At 39.0% G+C, this 21751-nt stretch overlaps 2 protein-coding genes and 1 long non-coding RNA gene across 10 annotated transcripts in view; 1 reads left to right on the top strand and 2 right to left on the bottom strand.

Moving 5' to 3' along the window:
- Positions 1-2774, bottom strand: part of PPP4R3B (protein phosphatase 4 regulatory subunit 3B) — a 68784-nt gene extending 66010 nt beyond the window's left edge. Inside the window, exons 1-2 of one of the 3 annotated variants that reach the window (XM_004780299.3) lie at positions 2299-2772; positions 731-786 (exon numbers count right to left, since the gene is read on the bottom strand). In XM_004780299.3, the coding sequence (XP_004780356.1) occupies positions 731-786; positions 2299-2440 (198 nt within the window). In that variant the 5' untranslated portion in view covers positions 2441-2772. Of the gene's footprint in view, positions 1-730; positions 787-2298 lie in introns of all 3 variants that reach the window. The other 2 variants (XM_004780298.3, XM_004780301.3) reach the window with 2 other exon arrangements.
- Positions 2775-2922: 148 nt separating this feature from the next.
- The window catches only part of LOC106004474, a 56552-nt gene continuing 37723 nt past the window's right edge, over positions 2923-21751 (top strand). For 3 of the 5 annotated variants that reach the window (XR_001177490.2, XR_001177491.2, XR_001177486.2), the window contains exons 1-4: positions 2923-3164; positions 10676-10791; positions 12316-12389; positions 18515-18616. This is a non-coding gene — a long non-coding RNA (uncharacterized LOC106004474). Of the gene's footprint in view, positions 3165-5184; positions 5335-10672; positions 10792-12315; positions 12390-18514; positions 18617-21751 lie in introns of all 5 variants that reach the window. The other 2 variants (XR_001177487.2, XR_001177489.2) reach the window with 2 other exon arrangements.
- Positions 10840-21751, bottom strand: part of PNPT1 (polyribonucleotide nucleotidyltransferase 1) — a 47124-nt gene continuing 36212 nt past the window's right edge. For both annotated transcript variants that reach the window (XM_045077858.1, XM_004780302.3), the window contains 9 exons: positions 21329-21400; positions 21175-21238; positions 19600-19683; positions 19210-19293; positions 18031-18137; positions 17893-17948; positions 15950-16028; positions 13148-13195; positions 10840-12045 (listed from right to left, as the gene is read on the bottom strand). In XM_045077858.1, coding sequence (XP_044933793.1) covers positions 11887-12045; positions 13148-13195; positions 15950-16028; positions 17893-17948; positions 18031-18137; positions 19210-19293; positions 19600-19683; positions 21175-21238; positions 21329-21400 — 753 coding nt within the window. In that variant the 3' untranslated portion in view covers positions 10840-11886. The remainder of the gene's footprint in view (positions 12046-13147; positions 13196-15949; positions 16029-17892; positions 17949-18030; positions 18138-19209; positions 19294-19599; positions 19684-21174; positions 21239-21328; positions 21401-21751) is intronic.

Raw genomic sequence — 21751 nt, forward strand, 5'->3', positions numbered from 1 at the left:
CATGGTATAATGTTAACATTGTTAAATTTGGTAGTGTTACACAGACACACATTTTCTATATTTATAAATTTTGAAATCTTCCATGATAAAAATGAAAACATTCACAGAAGAAAAGGTCGAATCACCACTACCATTTCCAGATTAAGTAACTGGGCATACTAAAATACAACACAGGTTTTCTTCTCCCAAATAAGACAATAAATATTAACAGAAAATATTACATGATTGACAATGTACACTTTTTATAAAGTATCCACTGATTATATTAAAAATACACAATTAAAGAACAGGATTTAAGTGCTTCTATTTCAAAAACTCTACCTTTGCTTGAGTCAAAGGATTGAATTTCACACCACAAATAGGCTTTCCTTGCTTTAAAGAGTACCCCTTTAATTTTCTTTTATGTCATTTCCTTCAATGTGATTGAGAATAAAAGGCTTAGTATACAGGGTAAAAAAGATACCTGACTCTCTGTAAATAAGACCAATGAATACACTGTATTCTAACATAAACCAACAGTGGCTCAATTCAAAGACAATAAATTACTGCCAGTACAAAAACTTTGACTTTCTCAGTTTGAAACTTTTGACCTATAGGGAAATACATAGAATGTGTAACTCTGTTTACCAAACATGTTTTTCTTGTCAGGAAAGCTTTCCCATCTTTGTCAGATTAATACTTCCTTGATCACAGATGAAGTCTTTCAAATTAAAGATAAACAACTACTTGCCTGTTGTTTCTGATATGCAGTGTTTGGATTTATCTTTGATTCCAAGAGTAGTGATCCTGAAAGATAAAAAATAGTATTTGTTAAGTTTCAATTTGTAAAATTCTGAATAAAATATCTGAATATGAATTTAAAGAAAAGAACTTGTTCTCTTCCCCTAGCTAGGCATGAGAAGTAATCAAATATATTCTGATTCATGTTCTCTTCAGATCTCTGCTTTATATAGAACACACCATCTTATCCCCCATATATAACCCTTAAAGGAAAAAAAATCCACCTAAGATCAACATTCAGACCCAAAATATAAGGAGACTAGATGTCCATTAAAGTTTTATTGAAATGAAAACTTTGAGGTCTAAATGACTACTTGAAGCCAAGCTCTTTTTAACAAAGTCATTTTATTGCATTTTCAGTTTAACAAAACAAATTACAAAGGACCACAACAGGAATCTAAGTACTTAGTACACAAATAACAGAAGGGCATTTTTGCTTTACTCCTTAACAAAATGAAGGATACTTCATATAGAAATAAATGTCCATACCTATTCAAAACAAAAGGTAAAGAGTACAAAGTACAAGAATAAATCTAAGATTGTTATTTTTCTATTATCTGCACATAACTGCTCAAATCGAGGCGTTCAGATTACAGTGAGAAAGGTTTTCATTACGCTCTACATTTTATAATTAAAATACTTCACATATGACTCGTACAATAAACCAACGGATTTAAGTTTACAATCTGTACTGGTGTCCTAACTTGTTTCGGTTGTAAAGCACCCACTTTTTCATGGCAACCTCTACAAAGGCAGCCTGGCGGGGGGGGATCCTAGACTACAGATATGCTTGTGCGTGCATGTATCGTGGCAACAGTCTGCAATAACTGCAGGAAAAGGTGCTTTTTGGTTTTCCCCAGCACCTGTCGACTGAGGCAAGCGGGTTTTTAAAAAATGGGCTTTAAAAAAAAAAGTCCAGGGGCGCCTGGGTGGCTCAGTGGGTTAAATGAAGCCTCTGCCTTCAGCTCAGGTCATGATCCCGGGGTCCTGGGATGGAGCCCCACATCGGGGTGCTCTGCTCAGCAGGGAGCCTGCTTCCCCCTCCCTCTCTCTCTCTGCCTGCCTCTCTGCCTACTTGTGATCTCTACCTGTCAAATAAATAAAACCTTAAAAAAAAAAGTCCACTCAGAAAGTAAAGTTTCACTAAGCTTTTTGAAATAGACATATAATGGATAAGAAAACAAAAAAATAAAGGGAGGGGGAGGGTCAGCTCCCTAGGACGAGAAAAAAACTATTCTGTCTCTCGTTGCTTCCTCCGTTCTCACTCAAAGGCGAAGACTGGAGAGGAAGGGGTCAAACCCTTCATAGGGACAGGAGGCGGGGGAACAGAATCAACGTTTGACTGAGGGTAAATCCGGACAAAGTAGTTTGTTTTTACCGTACAGAAGTGCAGGCACAAAACCAATGCGCCGTCCCAAGATGTGGTAGTAACCGTACCCGGCCCAGGGCCTAAACGCCAGGGCTGTGCCCAAACCGGAGGCACTGATTGCCCCTTATCTTATGTTCCAATAACCTTACCGTCGGATTCAGCCCGAACCAGCAGCGACATCCCCTTGAGTTCCTCCACATAAGTGGAGGAGACATGCCCGGTGCCTCGGTCGTCCCACTGACGGTCTTCGTTGAGGGTGTAGACCTTCACTCGCCGGCGCGTATCCGACATGGTGGCTGCTGTCCCCACCGCCCCGGCCACCGCCTCCTCGCTCACCTCGTCCGCGCCCCTCACTCTTGAGAGACCGTTGCGGCGGTGGCGGCAGCGGCGGCGGCGGCTCCGGAAAGGCCCGAGTTCACCATGGCTCCCAAGGTTCAGTCGCGGGAAGGGGCAACAAGAGTCACCAAGACCTCTCCGTCCGGAGGCCCGGTAACCTTTCACTTCACCTCCGCACACACCCACCCTCCACTCCCTTTGCCCCCCCAGAGCTCGCTCTCCCGCCGCCGCCGCCGCCGCCGCGGTAACTACTACAGATCCGCCATCTTGTAACCCGATTCTCTCTGCCTTTCTCTTCCTCCTCCAGCAGGCTCGCACGGGCTGTACTAGCAGGGGCTACGGCGGCCGACGAGCCCAATGCGCGGTGCCTCGGCTTTCCGCACGCGCTTCCCGAGCTTGCGGTGCTCGGTGTTCTCGCGAGGCGGACGGAGTACAAGCTCTAAGTGGGAGGGTCTAAGTGCGACTTCCTCTTTTCTGGGTACCGCCTGCTGGCGCGGGATCTCGGCCGGGTGGTCGGTTCTCGCGAGTTCCTTGTAGCCTTTAGTGACGGGAGGTTCCTTTCAGAGCCAGACGCCAAGAGCGGAGGCTTGGATCTTTTTTCGAGCGGTTGCTGGCTGCACCGGGGGTGTGACGAGCCGTGGGACCCAGCTCTGAGGAAAAAGTAAAGCATACCTGGGAGGTACGCATCATTGGACGGACTAACCCTGGGCAAAAACGAAGGAAATGTGCCCGCACTCCTTAATGGAAGCTGACCCTGTCAGCCTAAGGGAGAAAAATAACTTAAATTTCTTTCTTTGAATATGTAGGAACTTTGACCCCTGGAAGTTACGGGGACCGGAAACCCACTAAAACGCGTAGCATCTGTTGGGAGTTAAACATCTCCTCAGGAAGTGTTCTATGGACCACCCAGGCGATTATACAGTGGAACATTAGTGTGTTGACAAATTCTTATTTCCCGCCAAAGCCTATCACCCTTAGGCTTTTGGTAGCTGGGCATTGAAAAGCATGCTTTCCACTTTGCGAAAATGCAGTGCTCTTCCCTTGTTTGTAAGCTCGGAAAATAAGTCTTCAGAGAAGTTTAGGGAAGTGGAGGGGACTTACTTTCCTAACGCATCTAAGAGCATTCTTTTGATACTTTTGAGTTTCTCTTAGGAGCATTTTTTGCGTTATCTATCGGGAGGTGGTCAGCGCTGAATAAGCTAAGGAGGAATTCTCTGGGCATTCACGTTGTCAAACATCACATTAACTGTCAAATATTCCCCTGTGGATACCAGTCATGTGCTGGGCAGTCGTGTATTTCAGTCCTCGTTCGTTCTTCACAGAATACTTGCCGTTTTTAAAGAAATTCCTAGCTTGCTCTGTCGTCCGTTCTTTACAACCCATTCGTCTGAAAGGTGAAAACAGACACGACGCACACGTTGATCCTGCAGCGCATCTTGGGGGTTGTAGTCATTACTTACCGGGTTTCGTTAAAACGTGGTTATGTTTTGACCAGATCATTTGTGTGGACACCCTTCGTTGATGCACTAAAAACGTAAGACGTCTTACATAGAAAGACGCCTGATAAAAAACAAATTCTAATTTCAAAATCTGGATACATCGCATTTTTGAAAGATCTATAAAGGACTTGAGAAAATGTGTTTGAATCAAGGATTCAAATGTAATAATAGAGCCATCAATTGCCGTGATTGATGTGCACAAATGCATTTTGAGCCCAGAGAAAATAACCTTTCTGTCTTGAGTCAGAGAAGCTTCACAGATAAAGTTTTGAACTAGGTGTTAGAGGATCCCTAAGTGGGAGTTTGCAGTTTGGCTTGGGAAGGTGTTCAAGGCAGAGGGGACAGGGTGAACAAAGTCATTATATGTTGCTGGCCTCAAAGAACTTACAGGTTAAGTTATATGTAAATTAAAGGAATGAAAACTATACAGAGGTCACCTTAACACTATATGTGTTGAAGTTAATGTCCCACAAATAGAACTAACTCTGGACAAAATTGTGAAACAAGAGTTCTTTCCATCAGGGGCGCCTGAGTGGCTGATTGGGAAGGGGTCCAGTTGTGTAGCCCCTCTCTTTAGAGACTTTGACCCTGTCCTCAGATTTTGAACCCTGGTCCTTTCTGATTTGTTGTAGAGATAATTAGTTCTCTTCTTTGATCACTGCTGTGGCCATTTAGGTTGTAACTTCCTCTGTTCTAAGGTCTGCTATACTGCTCTACCATCAGCTTGTCATGCAAATGACATTTGTTAAAATCTTTTGTCTGCTCTTGTCTCTTTTATTATGTTTGCCCTTTGGACTCTTATACTTAAAAAAAATTATATTTAACTGTGTGATTAATTTTGCATTTTTGGACAAAGGTATGGTTGTTTGGTTTTTTGTTCATGTTATGTTTTTTTTTAATGTTCTGTATTTTCCTTGGATTTTTTGTTTGTTTGTTATATGTGAAGTAGGATGCCAAAAGTGTTTCCTCCAAATGAAGAACCACTTGTCAATATCATTTATAGATTAAATAATTTGAAATGCTATTTTAATCACATTCTTTATTAAATCTACAGACACTTACACATACATGTATGTGGATTTGAGTCTGAACTCACTACTCTGTTTTCATTGTTTTAGTTGGTCAACTGTAGTTGACAGTTTTAATTGCTATAGTTGTATATTTGTTTTGGTATTTGGTTGATGCAATGGCCGTTATTAGTGCACCATTTAGATATCCTTCAAGAGAACCTGCTCTGGGGAACATACTGGACTGATAGCCAGCTGCCACCCCTTTGGATCCACCATTGCATTTGAGCTGAGGACATGAAGACCTGTGGCTGCTTCCAGCCATTAACTGAGCATAGCACAGGTACTATACTTGTGTTTTTTACTATCTAGTGCAGAACTCCTTCAATGCACAACTTTGCCTTGGGGAACTTTTCAGCAGTCTGGATGAGACTTTCTCGGAAATACACTGTAGTCAGAAGCTCTTTCCACCCAGTATTTCCTTACCTTCCCTCTTTATTTATAGAGTTCAAACTTGTACTATAGTCTACAGGCTGTCCCTTTGAATTCCTGAGTCTATTTTATCATTCACAGACATTTTCTCTAGTCAGTATCTTACATGTGTAATCCCTTCTTAGCATCTGTATTTTTGAGAGCCAGAACTGACGTAGTTGGTACAGGGAGTAGTGTAAGAAATCAGGCAGTAAGATGGGGTTTGTGGAATGGTGTACTCAGTCCTTGGCATGAGGTGGTCACTTGACTACTGATTTGACCAATAGTGACCCAGGAAAACATCCCATAAGAGGGAAATGCTGTTGTCTATACAATGATTCAAGCATTTAAAAAATATGGGGAAAACAATGCCTACAAGGATAGCAGAACTGGCCAATTAAGTTGTACTACTGCCTTGCAGAGGGATAGTGGACTTCAAAAAAAAGGACTTTATTTCCTGCAGTGAAAGAACAGACATAGGATTTGACAGAGTTACAGAGCTCTAAAGATATCTGTATGTTCAGCTATGCAGTTAGGGTCCTGGCTGGGTAATCCTAAAGCCTGAAATATGGGATGGGGATACCTGTGAAGACGTTGGTTGTGCAGATACCCCAAACCCTCAGGGATTGCAAAAGTGGCTTATACTTCCTCTAAGAGGTAACAATTCCCTCCCCTTGCAAAAAGACCTCTTCCGTAGTTGCTCTCATTTCTTATCCTAGCTGAGAGATTGTGGTAGCTGGGTTAAATCTCAGCATAATCTGCCTAGGGACTGCTGGGCCTAGGGAGGAAAGAGATTACACACTGAAGGAATTGAAAAAATAATCTGGCATTGTTTTACTAAGGAGCCAGAGAAGTATACTTGGGATTGGACTTTGAGGGTCCTTGAGCAAGGGCCTTAGATACTCAAGATTTCATTGATCTGGGATACCTTTGGAACGAAAGATCTAACCCAAGGGGATGGGGCAGACTTACTGCTAAGATAGCTCTTGGAAGCCTGGAAAAGTGAGAGTGGAAATGAGCTTGCATCATGGCAGCTTTTGACTCCTGGAGAAGATAGGTTATTTATTTTGGCATACCTATGTAGTTATTGCACATTTATTAGCTCTAACTATTTTGTACCGACTGAAAGTGTTTTTAAGAAAATCACCTGCAAGGGGCATCTGGATGGCTCAGTCAGTTAAAGCCTCTGCCTTCGGCTCAGGTCATGATCAAGGCATCGGGTTCTCTGCTTGACAGGGAGCCTACCCCCCCGCCGCCTCTCTGCCTACTTGTGATCTCTGTCAAATAAATAAATAAAGTCTTTTAAAAAAAAAAGAAAAAAAAGAAAATCACCTGCATATGTTTTTGTTCTTCTCCTCAACCTCTTTTTAAAAATTTTTAATTTTTTTTAAAGATTTTATTTATTTGACAGAGAGATCACAAATAGGCAGAGAGGCAGGCAGAAGGGGAGGGAGGTAGCAGGCTCCCTGCTGAGCAGAGAACCCCATGCAGGCTCAATCCCAGGACCCTGAGATCATGATGTGAGCTGAAGCAGAGGCTTAACACGCTGAGCCACCCAGGCGCCCCTACTCAACCTCTTTTTAATCTTATCTTGTTGGTTAGAACCTGAGAAAACTGATGAGAGTGATAGTGGTGATTCTTGTTTTGTTCCTGACTTTAATGGCAATGTTACCAGTGTTCTATACAAGTTTTTTTTTTTTTTTTAAGATTTTATTTATTTATTTGACAGAGAGAGATCACAGTAGGAGAAAGGAAGGGAAGAGATCACAGAGAGAGGAAGGGAAGCAGGCCCCCTGCTGAGCAGAGAGCCCGATGTGGGACTCAATCCCAAGACCCTGAGATCATGACCTGAGCCGAAGGCAGCGGTTTAACCCACTGAGCCACCCAGGCGCCCTCTATACAAGTTCTTAATTTCTGATAGATCCCACTTACCGAGTTAAGGACATTTCTAATATTTTGAAAATTCTTGGAAATTTTATAATTGTCTCTTCTGTATCTGGTGATCAAACAGTTTTCCTCTTGTAAAATATTTATAATGAATTATATACTTATTCTTACCATTCTTGCATTTCCATAGATCTACTTACTTGGTCCTAATAGCGTTTGTCAATATTTTATTAAGACAGTTTATCAGGAGGACATTCAAGATGGTAACATATAAGGGATCCTAAACTCAACCTCCTCCCATGAATACAGCTACAGCTATGTATCAAACAGTTCTCTATGAAAAGGACCCCAAAGGACCCCAAAAGGACCTCTACAGCAAAGGACAATAGGGCCACATTGACATGGGTAGGAGAGGCAATACATGGTCTTTCAAAAAATCCCACCCTAAGCATAAAGACCAACATCTGGGAGAAATCTCATAACACAGGGCTTGTCCCTGAGAATTGAGGGGTTTGTGCTCCATAGCAGGTACCTCGGCCCTTTGGAACTACATCAGAGAGATGAGCACCTGGCCTTGAAAATCAACAGGGCTTAACAACTATAGGGCTTTAGGGAATGGAAAATCCACTATTAAGTGACTCACACACAGACCCACTCATCCCAGGACCCAGCACAAAAGTAAGTTTCAAAGACACCTAGACCGTATGCTGAGGAAATGCATTTGCTAATGTTATAGCATCTACCAGATACAGGAACCCCTTGGGAATCTCCAGGGACAGAGATGCTGGCAAACACCATTTCTGTACACTCCCCACTCCCACCCAGCCTTCTAGCTCAGGAAGAAATGTCCTGCCCGCACCACAGCCCAGGTCTACCCTCCTCCTGCTGAATGCCCTGCCCCCATGGTCTACCCTGCCAGCCAGTGGGCATGTGCAGTCTACACAAGGGACACCGTTTGAGCACCAGGTGCTGGTGGCCAGCGGGGATTGTTTTGGACTCCCTGGGCCTAAAATATTCAGTTCTTCACAGGTTATCACCCCCAAGGGCACCACACAACCAGCTGACTAAAATATACCCTAGAGTTCATTTGAAAAAGGTGTATTTTTTTCTCCTTTAGTTTCAACCTGAGGGGCAGGCAGGATTCAGGTTTGCCATATATTCATAGGCTACATAGGTGCCCCCAGATAAGATGGGCAGGGAGATAACCATATTAGTCCTCTCCCGTGGCCATGTAACAGTTCACAGATGCCTCCCAGAAAGGAGCTTATATACGCCTAAAGCAAGAGTTTTCCAGTTGTCACCCTGGGGATTAACTCCAGATTTCCTGGTCTCAAAGTCAGCAGGGTTTATGATTCTGTAATCATAAAACTATATATTTACATAAGACTATATATTTACATACTTTGAAAGTATGTAAGTAGTGGTGCTGCCTGTGGATCTGGCTTACTCTATTCCTAAAAGAACTAAAAAAAGTAGAAATGAAGGCTAAAGTTAGTAGAAGGGGGAAAATAATAAAGATCAGAGTGGAAATAGAGACTAGAAAGATAACAGTAAGGGTAGTGAAATGACGAGTTGGTTTTTTGAAAAGATAAGCAAAACTGATGAATCTTTAGGTAGGCTCGATGATTTAAAGACAGGGCTCGGGGCACCTGGGTGGCTCAGTGGGTTAAAGCCTCTGCCTTCGGCTCAGGTCATGATCCCAGGGTCTTGGGATTGAGCCAGGCATCGTGGCTCTCTGCTCAGTGGGGAGCCTGCTTCCTCCTCTCTCTGCCTGCCTCTCTGCCTGCTTGTGATCTCTGTCAAATAAATAAATAAAATCTTAAAAAAAAAAAAAAAAAGGACAGGGCTCAAATAAATAAAATAAAAAATGAAAGAGAAGTTATAACTGATACTGTGGAAACACAAAAGATCCTAACAGACCACTACTAACAATTATATGCCAACAAACTGGACAATCTGGAAGAAATGGAAAAATTTCTAGAAACATATTATTTTCCAAGACTGACTCTTGAGGAAATAGAAAATGTGAATAAGCCAGTTGCTAGCAAGGAGATTGAATGAGTAGCCAGAAGCCTCCCAACAATCAAGTCCAGGACCAGATGGCTTTACCGGTGAATTTTACCAAACATTTGAAGATGTAATACCTATCCTTCTCAGACAAGGATACCACGGAGAAGAATCCAGGCCAATAACCCTGATGAACACAGATGCAAGAATCTTCAACAAAATATTGGCAAACCAAATTCAACAGTTCATTAGAAGGATCATATACCATGATTAAGGTTGATTTATCTCAGGGATATAAGTATGGTCAACATCCAGAAATCAATCAGTATATTAACATTCGCAGGTAAGAATATGCTGTTGTATCTAAAATAGAAATGAGAGGTCAAGAGACTCCAAAGCAAAGGGTAGAGCAAGAACGCCTTTGTTCATAATGATGTACTATCATGGCGCCAGTCAGCCACAGGGAAAGTGACTTGGCTTCTGTGAAATAAATTCACGGCCCTGTGATCATCCCTACCATCTCTCACCGCTCCCCCACCAATTGTTTTAGCTTATGTTGGTACCCTTCTCTTGACATGTATTCTTTAATAAAATTTGCTAAAATTTTACCCACCCATTTGTTTTTCTTTAAAAAACTACTACCACTTGACATTTTATATACTTTACTATTAGTTTCCATCCACTAGAATGTGAACATTGGAACTTGATCTGTTTTGTTTACCAATGCATTCCTTGCACACATTATAGTGTGTGGAACATAGTAAGTATTGAATTAATGAATACTAAGCTTGGCAGAACTGAACTAAGAAAGATACTGATATTTACACTACTACATCTTTGATCTATAAATATAAAATATCCTGTAAGAGATGAAAAACTGTAATTCATGGGCAGGGGAGTGTCAATAATAAAGAATATGAAGGAAAAAGTTTTGTAAGTACCCACACTGCACTATAAAGATGGCATTTCAATTTTAGTTAAGGTGTTTTTAGCATATAATTGCACTTTCAGAAGTACTTTATGGAGAGTAGGGAAACTACCAAGATTTGAATGAAGATAAAAATAAAAGTTCAGACATAAAGTGTGGGATCTTGGTTTAAGTGGAAATGGAATCTTTTTGATGGTTTGTGGTTAGTGGGTTATATTGTCACTTTTTGGAACCACTGGTCTCTAGAATTTAAGAAGTTGCTTCATTTTTCTCCCAGTAGTAGTTGGGAGGCCATTTGAAAAAGAAAAGAGAAAACTTAAGAAAAACATAAATTACAATTTTGAAATGCTATCATTAAAGCTTGTCTTTTTTTTTTTTTTTTTTTAAGTAGATTCCATGTCCAGTGGGGAACCCAATGCAGGGCTTGAACTCACGACTCTGAAATCAAGGGTTAGACACTTATACTGAACCACCCAGGCGCCCTAAAGCTCACGTCTTAAACAGAAGGTAAGTGAGAATGAAAGATTTTTGTCACTATTAGAGAAAAACCAAATGTACAAAGTATATAGTTTATATTTAATGTCATTTTCAGTTAATCTTCAGTATTTCAGAAAATGTGCCTGCCACACTATTTTACACACTGTTTATAAAATCAGGGTTTACTGACTTAAAAATATATATATTTAAAAAAATATTTGACCGACTAAATTGTTAATATTTTACAAACTATTTATGAGTCATGAATATACAAACATTTTATCAGATTTCTAACAGGATTGCATATTCTAAATTAGGACTTCCATTAGCCATTTTTTTGTGGAATTATGTAATAAATCATTAAAATGAACATCTTATAGCTATTACTAATAATTATGTCAATAGCCTTTATATAGAACTATTTCAAACATTAGCTGAAAATCGTGATTTTTCCCATCCTTTATACCAAGAACATCCATACATTTGCAACATTTACTCTATTTGATAAGTAAATGATTTTTCTATATTTTCTAAAAAATTATATTTTCTAAATTTGGAAAATGTATTCCCTCATTCTAGTTAGGATCCCATTTATAATATTTATTCCACTACATTTATGGTTTTGTGACCAATTTGAAAGGTGGTATATCATTAAAAACAGATCTGTACTAAAGAAACTGGCTTTGATATGGCAAGTCCCAGTTTGTAAGACAGAGGTAGCCAAATACCGCTCTTGTGCAGAGGTGAGCCATTAGATGACTAAGAGTAGATTGTCTCTACTCTATACCAAGACGATAAAGAAGGTAGGAAGAGATCCATTATGGTAACAAATGGGGTCTATTATATCAGAGGTTTTAAGGTATTTCAGAATTATAGGAATTAAAGGGCAATCTTTTTAAAGATGTATAAGTGGTTTAGTTTTAATAATATTTATTGATTCGTAATGTAAACAAAAATAAGAATATAGGTAACTCTTGAAATAAAAAAATAGACCACATAAAATGTGCATTTTAATACAAATCATTAGGATATATTTATACTATATATAAATCTACACGTTAGAAGATAGTACTGAATTTTTACTCTACAGAGTATCACTCTAGAATTCTCTTTAAAAAAAAAAAATCACTGGGTGGAATTAGATGATGACTGTGAAATAGATTCTCCCATTACAATACTGCTTCTGTCATTTAGAGTTTTGACAACACTTGTAGCTGGAGACTGTAGCACTTTACGAGAAAGTCTCATTCTTCCGTCAGCTGGATCACGCCCAAAGTATTTCACCTGTATTAAAGAAGCCAATTTACCTTTACAGTTACATAGTACAATGATCAACATCCAAATTAGAAGATATTTACATTTATATGGTGCAAAAAAACCCAATGAGTAATGTTTTTACTTTCCTGAAAGCACAGCTTAGTACTAAGTAGAGATATATACTAATAAATATAATTTGGTTAAATAGCCCTTGTAAGAAAAAGAAGAGAGACAGGCATTTAGTTGCTCTATTAAAATCTTCTGTTAGACTCAATTGTGCTTTCTTATTTTCTCTAGGTCAGGTCCCTATACTGGAAGAACAGTGAAAGCCATGGTGAATGATTCTAGACAAGGACTTTCTGAGCCTAAGGGTACGATAAACTATACAGGATTATGGTTAGGTCATTCACACTATTCCCCAAAGGACTATCAAACTGGAAATTATTTGGCTTGACTTTAGACAACCCAAGTCGGGGGAAATGTGGCAGTTTTAAAGTCCCTTCTCATGCAAAAACACAACCTTATACAGATACTGGGTCTTAGTTCTTACTCTTCCCTAGAGGCTCCTTGAACAATGGACTACAGATTAGGAATAAACTAGAAGCCTTGGTTACTCAAGTCATGGGTAATAGGTATAGCTGGAACAAAATGTGGTATGGCCAAGTAAAACAGAAACCAAACACCACCAGACTGGCAATGACTTCCTTTATACATTCATAAAAAACTATAAAAAGGTCAAACAACATGGCTTTCTTTAAACTCAAAAATTTCTAGCTATGAACCAGTTGAAGTCTCAACTTAACTATGTCATTCAAGGCCTTTAACAGAGTTACGTGTTCAGAGTTCTCCTGTCCTATCTGCACATCACTGCATAGCTATTACTGGCCTGATGCATTTTTAAAAGTTCTAAAGTGGGGGGACTACTATTCGAACTAAACTGCAAGCTCCCTAAGGGGAAGAATTACACCTAAATCCTTTGTTTAAAAACAAACCTAAAGTTAAAAAAGCACAACACATAATACAAATCACAGATGTTGATTTGATTCTTTCAGCTTTTTGGAAAAAAAAAAAATTTGAAACTTGGAGTACAGTTTACAACTTTTAAGGCTGAAAAGTTGAATACAAGTACCTGAATTTCTTGGCCAACTTCTAATCCAAGGGCGGTGGGATGTTTAATCTGAAAGGGAACATGTTCATTTGTTAGTTGCTATGCATAATTTCTTAATATCCATAGCAGTACACATTTTTTAAAGTGGAAAGTTTTAGTGTTTTTCCTGATTATAAAATCTGTTGATTACAAAGGCTTAAAATACACATTAAAGTGAGAGCAAAAATCATCGAAAGCTCTCTACTTTTTAGATAACTACTGCTGATACTCTAACAAGTATCCCTTCAAATGTCTTAGTATGTACTCCATTTATAAAAATGGACCTTACTGAGCTTGCTGTTTTCTAATACGTTGATTTTTCATTCAATAATATGTTCAGGATATCCTTTTATATCAACAAATGAAACAGTAGAATGTTCAAACTGTATAATTTGTTTAACTGATCCCCTAAAGGTAGTCATTTAATTCATTTTAAATTCCAGTATTTTTTTTTTAAGACTTTATTTACTTGGGGAGGGGAGCAAGAAGGAGCATACGCAAGCGTGAGAGTGCTTGTAGGGCAGAGAGGAAGAAGCAGACTCACTGTGGTGCAGAGAGCCCAATGCAGGGCTCGGTCACAGACCTGAGATCATGACCAGAGCTAAAGGCAGATTCTAACTGACTGAGCCAACCAGGTGCCCCTTAAATTCCGGTATTGCAAATGTTAGTAATTACTGAATCTAGCTGTAAGGTATATAGATATTCAGTGCACTATTTTTTTCAACCTTTCTGTAGGTAACTACAGTGTTGTAACAATTAGGTAGTTACTCAAATTATCCTTTCAGAATAAAGTCCTAATGTTGAACTTCTAGGGCCAAAGGTACTCATACACATATATCAAACACTCTCCAAACAGTTTGTCTCAATTTACATTTCCACAACAGTATCTCAAGTGTATGAGAATGTCCATTTTTTTCTTCCATATTTTCACCCACATTGGGGATTTTCAACTATCTGAAAGTTGAAAAATGATAACTTAGTTTTATTTGCATTAAAAAAATCTGCTGTTGGGGCGCCTGGGTGGCCCAGTGGGTTGGGCCTCTGCCTTCTGTTTGGGTCATGGTCTCAGGGTCCTGGGATCGAGCCCCGCATCAGGCTCTCTGCTCAGCAGGGGAGTCTGCTTCCCCCACTCTCTCTGTCTGCCTATCTGCCTACTTGTGATCGGTCAAATAAATAAAATCTTAAAAAAACAAAAAACACCTGCTGTTGGGGTGCCTGGAAGACTTGGTGGGTTAAGCATCTAACTCTAGAATTCAGCTCAGGCCATGATGCCAGCATCATGAAATCAAACCCTGTGTTGGGCTCTGTTCTCGGTGTGGAATCTGCTAGAGATTCTCTCCCTTTCCATCTGTTCCAACCCCTGCTCACCCATGCTTTCTGTCTAAAATAAAAACAAGTAATATACAAATCTTTAATTTAAAAAAATTGCTGTTGGGGCGCCTGGGTGGCTCAGCGGGTTAAGCCTCTGCCTTCGGCCCAGGTCATGATCCCAGGGTCCTGGAATCGAGCCCCACATCGGGCTATCTCCTTGGCAGGGAGCCTGCTTCTCCCTCTCTCTCTCTCTCTGCCTGCCTCTCTGCCTACTTGTGACCTCTCTGTCTCTCTCTGTCAAATAAACAAATAAAATCTTAAAAAAAAAAAAAAATTGCTGTTGAGGGGCGCCTGGGTGGCTCAGTGGGTTAAGCCTCTGCCTTCGGCTCAGGTCATGATCTCAGGGTCCTGGGATCGAGTCCCGCATCGGGCTCTCTGCTCAGCAGGGAGCCTGCTTCCTCCTCTCTCTCTCTCTGCCTCTCTGCTTACTTGTGATCTCTGTCTGTCAAATAAATAAATAAAATCTTTAAAAAAAAAAATTGCTGTTGATGTTGACCTTTCTTACTGATCCACATAAACCCTGTGCATATGAAGCCTCTCTCATTTGTTATATACATCTTTTTCCCCTGAGTTGGTACTTGCCTTTCACCTTTATTGTAATTTTGCCATGTATTTTAAAATGATATCAGGAGCCCCTGGGTGGCTCAGTCAGTTAAGTATCTGAATCTTGATTTCACCTCAGTTCATGATCTCAGGGTCGTAAGAAAAGAGCCCTGTGTGGTGCTCTGCACTGAGCAGGGAAGTCTGAGATTCTCTCCCTCTGCCCCTCCCCTCACTCAAGCACTTGGGTTCTTTCTCTAAAATAAATCTTTCTAAAATAAATAAAACAGGAGATATTCTGTTTTATGAAAATCAGCTATTCCAATACAATGTATTAAATAATCTCTCTTTCTTCAGACTAAAAATGCAACTTTTAGTATATATTATATTCCCATTTATATAACGATAATTTCTGGTCTCTATTTTCTGTTGCATAAATTATCTAATTCTAGGTCAATAATACACTGTTTTATTCAGTATAGCTTTATATTTCAATATTTGGTAAACTAAACATTCCTATTAATCTCTGTACCTATAGTTTTCTTGAATAGTTTCATATTTTTAGTTTTATCTTACCATGCTTGGTTGGCCAAGAAAGTTGGGAAGACAAGGGCCATAGCTAGGTATTATTAAAAAGTAACTGTTACATGTTAACTCTCGATGTGTTAACTCAAGAATGTTTCTATTCCATCATGTAAGGACAAACATAAATATCTGTGTTAAATAGTGTAAAAACCTTCTGTCAGCAACACTGCTGTCATTTTCAGCTTTTATTTAGGCTAGTAAGTGGACAAAGTGCACAATTCTCAACAACCCAGGTAATTTCACTATGATGATTTTAAGGTGGTTTAAAATACATTGTTTTGTTTTTACCTTTCGTTGATCAAGTTGTGTGTTATGAAGTAGTACTGCAGTCATATTTGGATATAATTTAACCATCACTCCAGTGTCCCTGAAAAGGAAAGGAAATAAGCCTGATTAAAGCAGTATCTGAGTATCTACTCATAATCAAACTGATTACGTATTTATTAGAGAACAAAGTAAACACACACACAATTGTAAAAAGGATACCTAAAAGAGAAACTTATTTTTTTAACTGAACATACACCTTGGATTTACATTTTTTAGAAAATATTTTATTTATGGGGCACCTAGGTGGCTTAGTGGGTTAAAGCCTCTGCCTTCAGCTCAGGTCATGATCTCAGGGTCCTGGGATTGAGCCCTGCATCAGGCTTTCTACTCAGCGGGGAGCCTGCTTCCCTCTCTCTCTCTCTGCCTGCCTCTCTGCCTACTTGTGATCTCTGTCAAGAATAAATAAAATCTTTAAAGAAAAAAAATTTATTTGAGAGAGTGAGAGAGCATGAGCAGGGTAAGGGAGAGGGAGAAGCAGACTCCCCTGAAGAGCAGTGAGCGTGACAAGGAGCTCAATCCCAGGTCATGACCTGAGCTGAAGGCAGATGGTCTGAGCCACCCAGCTCCTACACCCTGTTATTTAAATATTTGTAAATGAAAGGACAGAGAACAGATAAAGGAACATTGTGTAATGACAAGCTTTTACACTATATATTCTTCTATAATTCTCTATTTCCCCATTTTGAAATGACATTAATTATTTATTTTTTAAAAGATTTTATTTGAGAGAGAGTGAAAGAGAACATGAACGGGGAGGAGAGGGATAAACGACATTAAATATTTTAAAGTAGTGTAGATGAATCATCAACCTATTAAATAATGGTTTAAGGAAGGGGGCTGGATAAAATAAGGTATTTATTTCATTACAAAATCTGTCTTTTTTTCACTAGTCTACTAAAATAAGCCATCTCATTTCTCAGTTTTTCACCTATGATATTAAACAAATTATTCCATTGGCTTTTGTTATTCATTTCAAATAGCTCTGAACACTCAGGCTACATCTGATATATATATGTATTTTTTTTCTTAAGAAGGGGATTTTTCAGGGGTGCCTGGGTGGCTCAGTCTATGAAGTGTCTGCCTTTGTCTCAAGTTATGATCCCAGGGTCCTCTGGGATTGAGCCCTGCATTGGGCTCCCTGTTCCTGGGGAGTCTGTTTCTCCCTCTCTTCCCTGCCTCTGCTTCCTCTCGCTACCTTTCTCTCTCTCAAATAAATAAATAAAATATTTTTTTAAAAAGGAGAGGGGATTTTCTCATCCCCCCCCAAAATCAGTCTTTTTAGCTGATAAAAAATACTTTGAGGTTGAAATTGACATTTAAAGAAATGTTAATTAGGCATTAAGTAGTACTATCTTTAAAACATACCAACATAACACTACTAGAAAAAGAAAAAGGAACACTGCTGGGTCTATCTGGGCCTGTTTTACTGTTTATTGGGAAAATTTAAGTGGTGGGAAATTTGGTTCAAGGAAACAATTCACTTAGAAGAATCTATTAGTACAATTATAATCACAGAATCATGTTACTGAAAACCAACAAACTGGCATAGAAAATAAATTATACCTTAAAAATAATTTGTGGCAGGTAATTGACATAAAATCTAAATACCTAAGATTTTCAACATATATAATGCAAATATGAAGTTAACATGTGCTTATAATATAAATCTTACAAAAAACAGCATAGTGGGGGCACCTCGTGGCTCAGTGGGTTAAAGCCTCTGCCTTTGGCTCAAGTCTGATCCCAGGGTCCTGGGATAGGGCCCCACATCGGGCTCTCTGCTAGGTGGGGAGCCTGCTTCCCCCTACCTCTCTGCCTACTTGTGATCTGTCAGATAAATAAAATCTTAAAAAAACAAAGAAACAAAGAAAAAAACCCCAGCATAGTGTATTGGTTGATATTACCTGATTTCAGTTATTGTGGCGGTATACACTGCTCCAAATTCTAGTTGGTGCTCTTGCTGTAAGTGCAAAATAAGCCATAAGATGAATAAAAAGCAAAAAAATATAGAAAAAAGTAAGTATTATAAGATCTAAACTTACATCATCTTTGCAGATTTCAGTAATGAAGTCTCTTGCTTCATGCATAGCACTTGGTGTTGGTGCAAATACAGAAAATGTTTCTTCATCCACCTGACTAACAGTTACTCCTTTTAAAAAGATAATTTAACATATTAAAGTTAAATTGCTCACTTTAGTGAAGCCTAGTCTTACAAAGTAGATGTGAGAGCAGGGGACTGACGTATAAGTAGCTGGGCAGAGTTGTGTTATATTTACTCATTGCTTTAGGAATGAAGAGATTCATTCACCAACATATAACACATTGCACACCTGTTATGTATCTGACATTGTACTCTGGCCAGGGGAAACAACAGTCAGTCACTATCTCTGTGTTCTTGGAGCTCAAGAGTTTGGTAGGAGAAAGCACATTTAAGTTCTAATTTTTGAAGATTTGGTTTTGCTCTTTTAATTATGAGTAGCTTCTATACTGTAACCTTTTCCTCACTTTTTCTTTCTCTTACTCTAGAGTCGTGAACAGATGGATGAGGGATGACATGTCAGTTTCTCAACCTAAAGCGCTGGCTAAGACAACTATGCTTCTCACCTTCCTTCAGTAACCTCAAAGCTGGTAAGTACTAGGTAACTCAAAGATTGTTTCTAGAAAAAACAAAGCATACTATTTCTACACATACTCTTCAAATAAAAGTCTAAATAAGACTAAGTGAAAAACAGCAGAATAGAAAATGACAGCAAAATCCTCTGAAGTGATAAACTAAAGATTTTTCTGAATGTTCAATTTTAAAATGTCACAAAGAAATCAATGAATTCTAGGTCACCCTTCTTGAATTTAGTTAAGAATGACTGCTGATTTATTAAGAGGCATACAGAAAACTTAAAGACATGACAGCATTATATTCTTTTCTCTTGTTCTCACATATCTCAAACATATTTTTTGAATATAATGGAGATGAAATGGCAACTTATGGGGCCTACCATTAAAACCCTCAAACTTGGGGCACCTGGTGGCTCAGTTGGTTAAGTGTCTGACTTTTGATTTTGGCTCAGGTCATGATACAGGTTTGTGAGATCAAGCCCTCAAGTTGAGGTCCATGCTAAACATGGAGCCTGCTTCAGATTCTCTCTCCTCCCCCTCCCCCTTTTCCCCTTCCTCTCTAAAAAAACATAAAAAAATAAAACCCCCAAACATCATACAACTCTTACCTGTTTCAGCCTGAAGCTTTTTTAAATGATATCCACCTGGTCCAACAAATTTTGCCCGTTTTGATAATGGAACCTGAATAGTTTCTAAAATGTAGTAAAGACAAACTGTAAATAATTCAAATACATATATGAACCTAAAACATCTTGATCAAATTTGTTTTTTTTGCATATGCACATGTAAAACTATTTCATGGGAAATAGAAAAATAGTTACTTGACTCAAGTTTCTGTAAGTTCTAATGTCTAAAAATACCTCCCCAAATTTAAAATATTTATAGAAATATTTTAAAATATTTTTGTTTTGTGTATGGAGTTAAAGGAAATTTAAATATAATAATATACTTTCATATATTAATGTTTACCTTAATAAATAATAACTTTAATACATTACCTACAACAGGTCCATTTTCTTTTCTAGATGCTCGAGGTTTTGAAATAGTTTTGTTCATAATCTGTAGTATATCCTTCTTTGCCACTATAAGAGATAAAAACATAAAAACTATAATCACAGTTGACCCTTGAACAACTGAACGAACAAAATTCGTGTAAAACTTTTGATTCCCCAAAACTTAACTACTAATAGCCTAGTATTGACTGGAAGCCTTACTCGTGACAAAAAACAGTTAAGTGACACATTTTTTATGTTTATCTATTATACTCGATATTCTTATAATAAAGTAAACTAGAGAAAAGAAAAGGTTAAGACAACCTTAAGACAACCATAAAGAGGGGTGCCTGGGTGACTCAGTGGGTTAAACCTCTGCCTTCAGCTCAGCTCATGATCACAGGGTCCTGGGATCAAGCCTTGCATCGGGCTGTCTGCTCAATGGGCTTCCCCCCCATCTCTCTTCCTGCCTCTCTGCCAGCTTTGATCTCTCTCTGTCAAAGAAATAAATAAAATCTTAAAAAAAAAAAAAGGAAACCATAAGGAATAGAAAATATATTTACAGTACTGTATATTTATTGAAAAATATTTGCATAGCCATGGGATAGGGGGCTGGCTCTGGGATGGCATAGTTCCACAGCCTGGTGGCTTAGGCTCAGCAGTGGCAACCCCTGGGTGGCCTGCGGGCTGCAACAGTTGCATGGAAGCATAGTAATGCTGCTTCATCTGCATGGACATGTACCACTGACCCATGGCCATACACTCATACCTGTGGCCACATGTGAGTGTGCTGGTCTCCAGGAAGCTTCAGGGCCAAGGTGCAATAGTGGGGAATGGGTCCCCTCCCAACCCCACAGGCACAGAGGACTTAGTGCAGGGACTTCCTATACAGTGCTACCCCTTCCCTCTGGGCATGTTTCTCCACTTCAGTCCAGTCTGCTGGCCAGCCCTGGATGCTTGATGGGACCACCTTCTCAGCACACTGGGTAATCTGCAGCCCTGCCCAGTCATGCCCCCCCCCATCCGCAGGAGCTGCTAATTGCCTCAGCAGGACTCAGGATACTCAGTGTAGCAGACATGACCTCTGTGTCAGCTGCCTTCAGTTCATCTGGTGGAATGGGCAATAGAAAATAAATGCTTTCTGCTGTAAATAAATGCTTTTGTTGCCAACTTTTTAAAAAAAAAAGCCCACAGAAACAAAACACAATCCACGCATAAGTGGACCCGTGCAGTTTGAGCACACATTGTTTAGAGGTGAACTATATATAAAAAAAATGTGATAAGATATAGCAGTAGTCTTAGTTTTTATGGAGTAAAATCCAAATTCTTTAACTTAATAATCAAAGCTCTTCATATCCTAATTACCTTTACAATTCTACTTATAGCCCTCTTTCTCCATAAATCTTATCTTAGGGAGTCACTTATAAAAATTGAATTTTCTCTGGTCTCTCATAAAGGTTTGAAATTTCATTTCCAAAACAGTGCTTTATAAAAAGCCCATTTTTAATATGTCTAATGGGAATTATAGTTGTCATGAATAAATGAAAAATGATGGAAAGAGAATCAGGCACACTAGCTTACCTGAGGCTTGTTGAATGGCCTCCATAACAATTTTTATTGGTATTCCAGGTAATTTAATATCTGCCTGACGTGGAAAAGTAAAAAAATTATATAAATACTGATTCATGACATTATTTAAATATTATAAAAGTGAAACAAAATAGGTTTAAAATACCTGTAATGCGGTTATTCCCTTATTGGTGCCGGCTATTTTGAAATCCATGTCACCATTGTAATCTTCAATTCCCTGAAGGAATTTAAGAAATGATATAGTTTTAAACAAAAACAAAATTCATCCAGGCAGAATAGAGGAATTTTAAAAAACATCTAGCGAAGTAAACCATGTCCTCTAAGACTAAAAACAAAGAAGTATCTTCTCCGGTAACTATTGCTTCTAATTTGTGGCTTTTTAAGTTAGAACTGTTTCATCAGAAGATTACTTTAAGTTCATGTTGTCCCCCCATAAATGCACAGGGATTCATTTATGATCACCCTAAAGTGAGCCGGTATGGATATTTATACTGCTTTATGTATATTTTAACTCACATCCTATAAAATCCAAGGCTAATATGCAGAGGAGGAAAGTAAGATAAGTAAT

This window comes from Mustela putorius, unplaced genomic scaffold (genome assembly GCF_011764305.1).
Source record: "Mustela putorius furo isolate JIRA1106 unplaced genomic scaffold, ASM1176430v1.1 tig00000224_pilon_pilon_pilon, whole genome shotgun sequence".
NCBI classification, from domain to species: domain Eukaryota; kingdom Metazoa; phylum Chordata; class Mammalia; order Carnivora; family Mustelidae; genus Mustela; species Mustela putorius.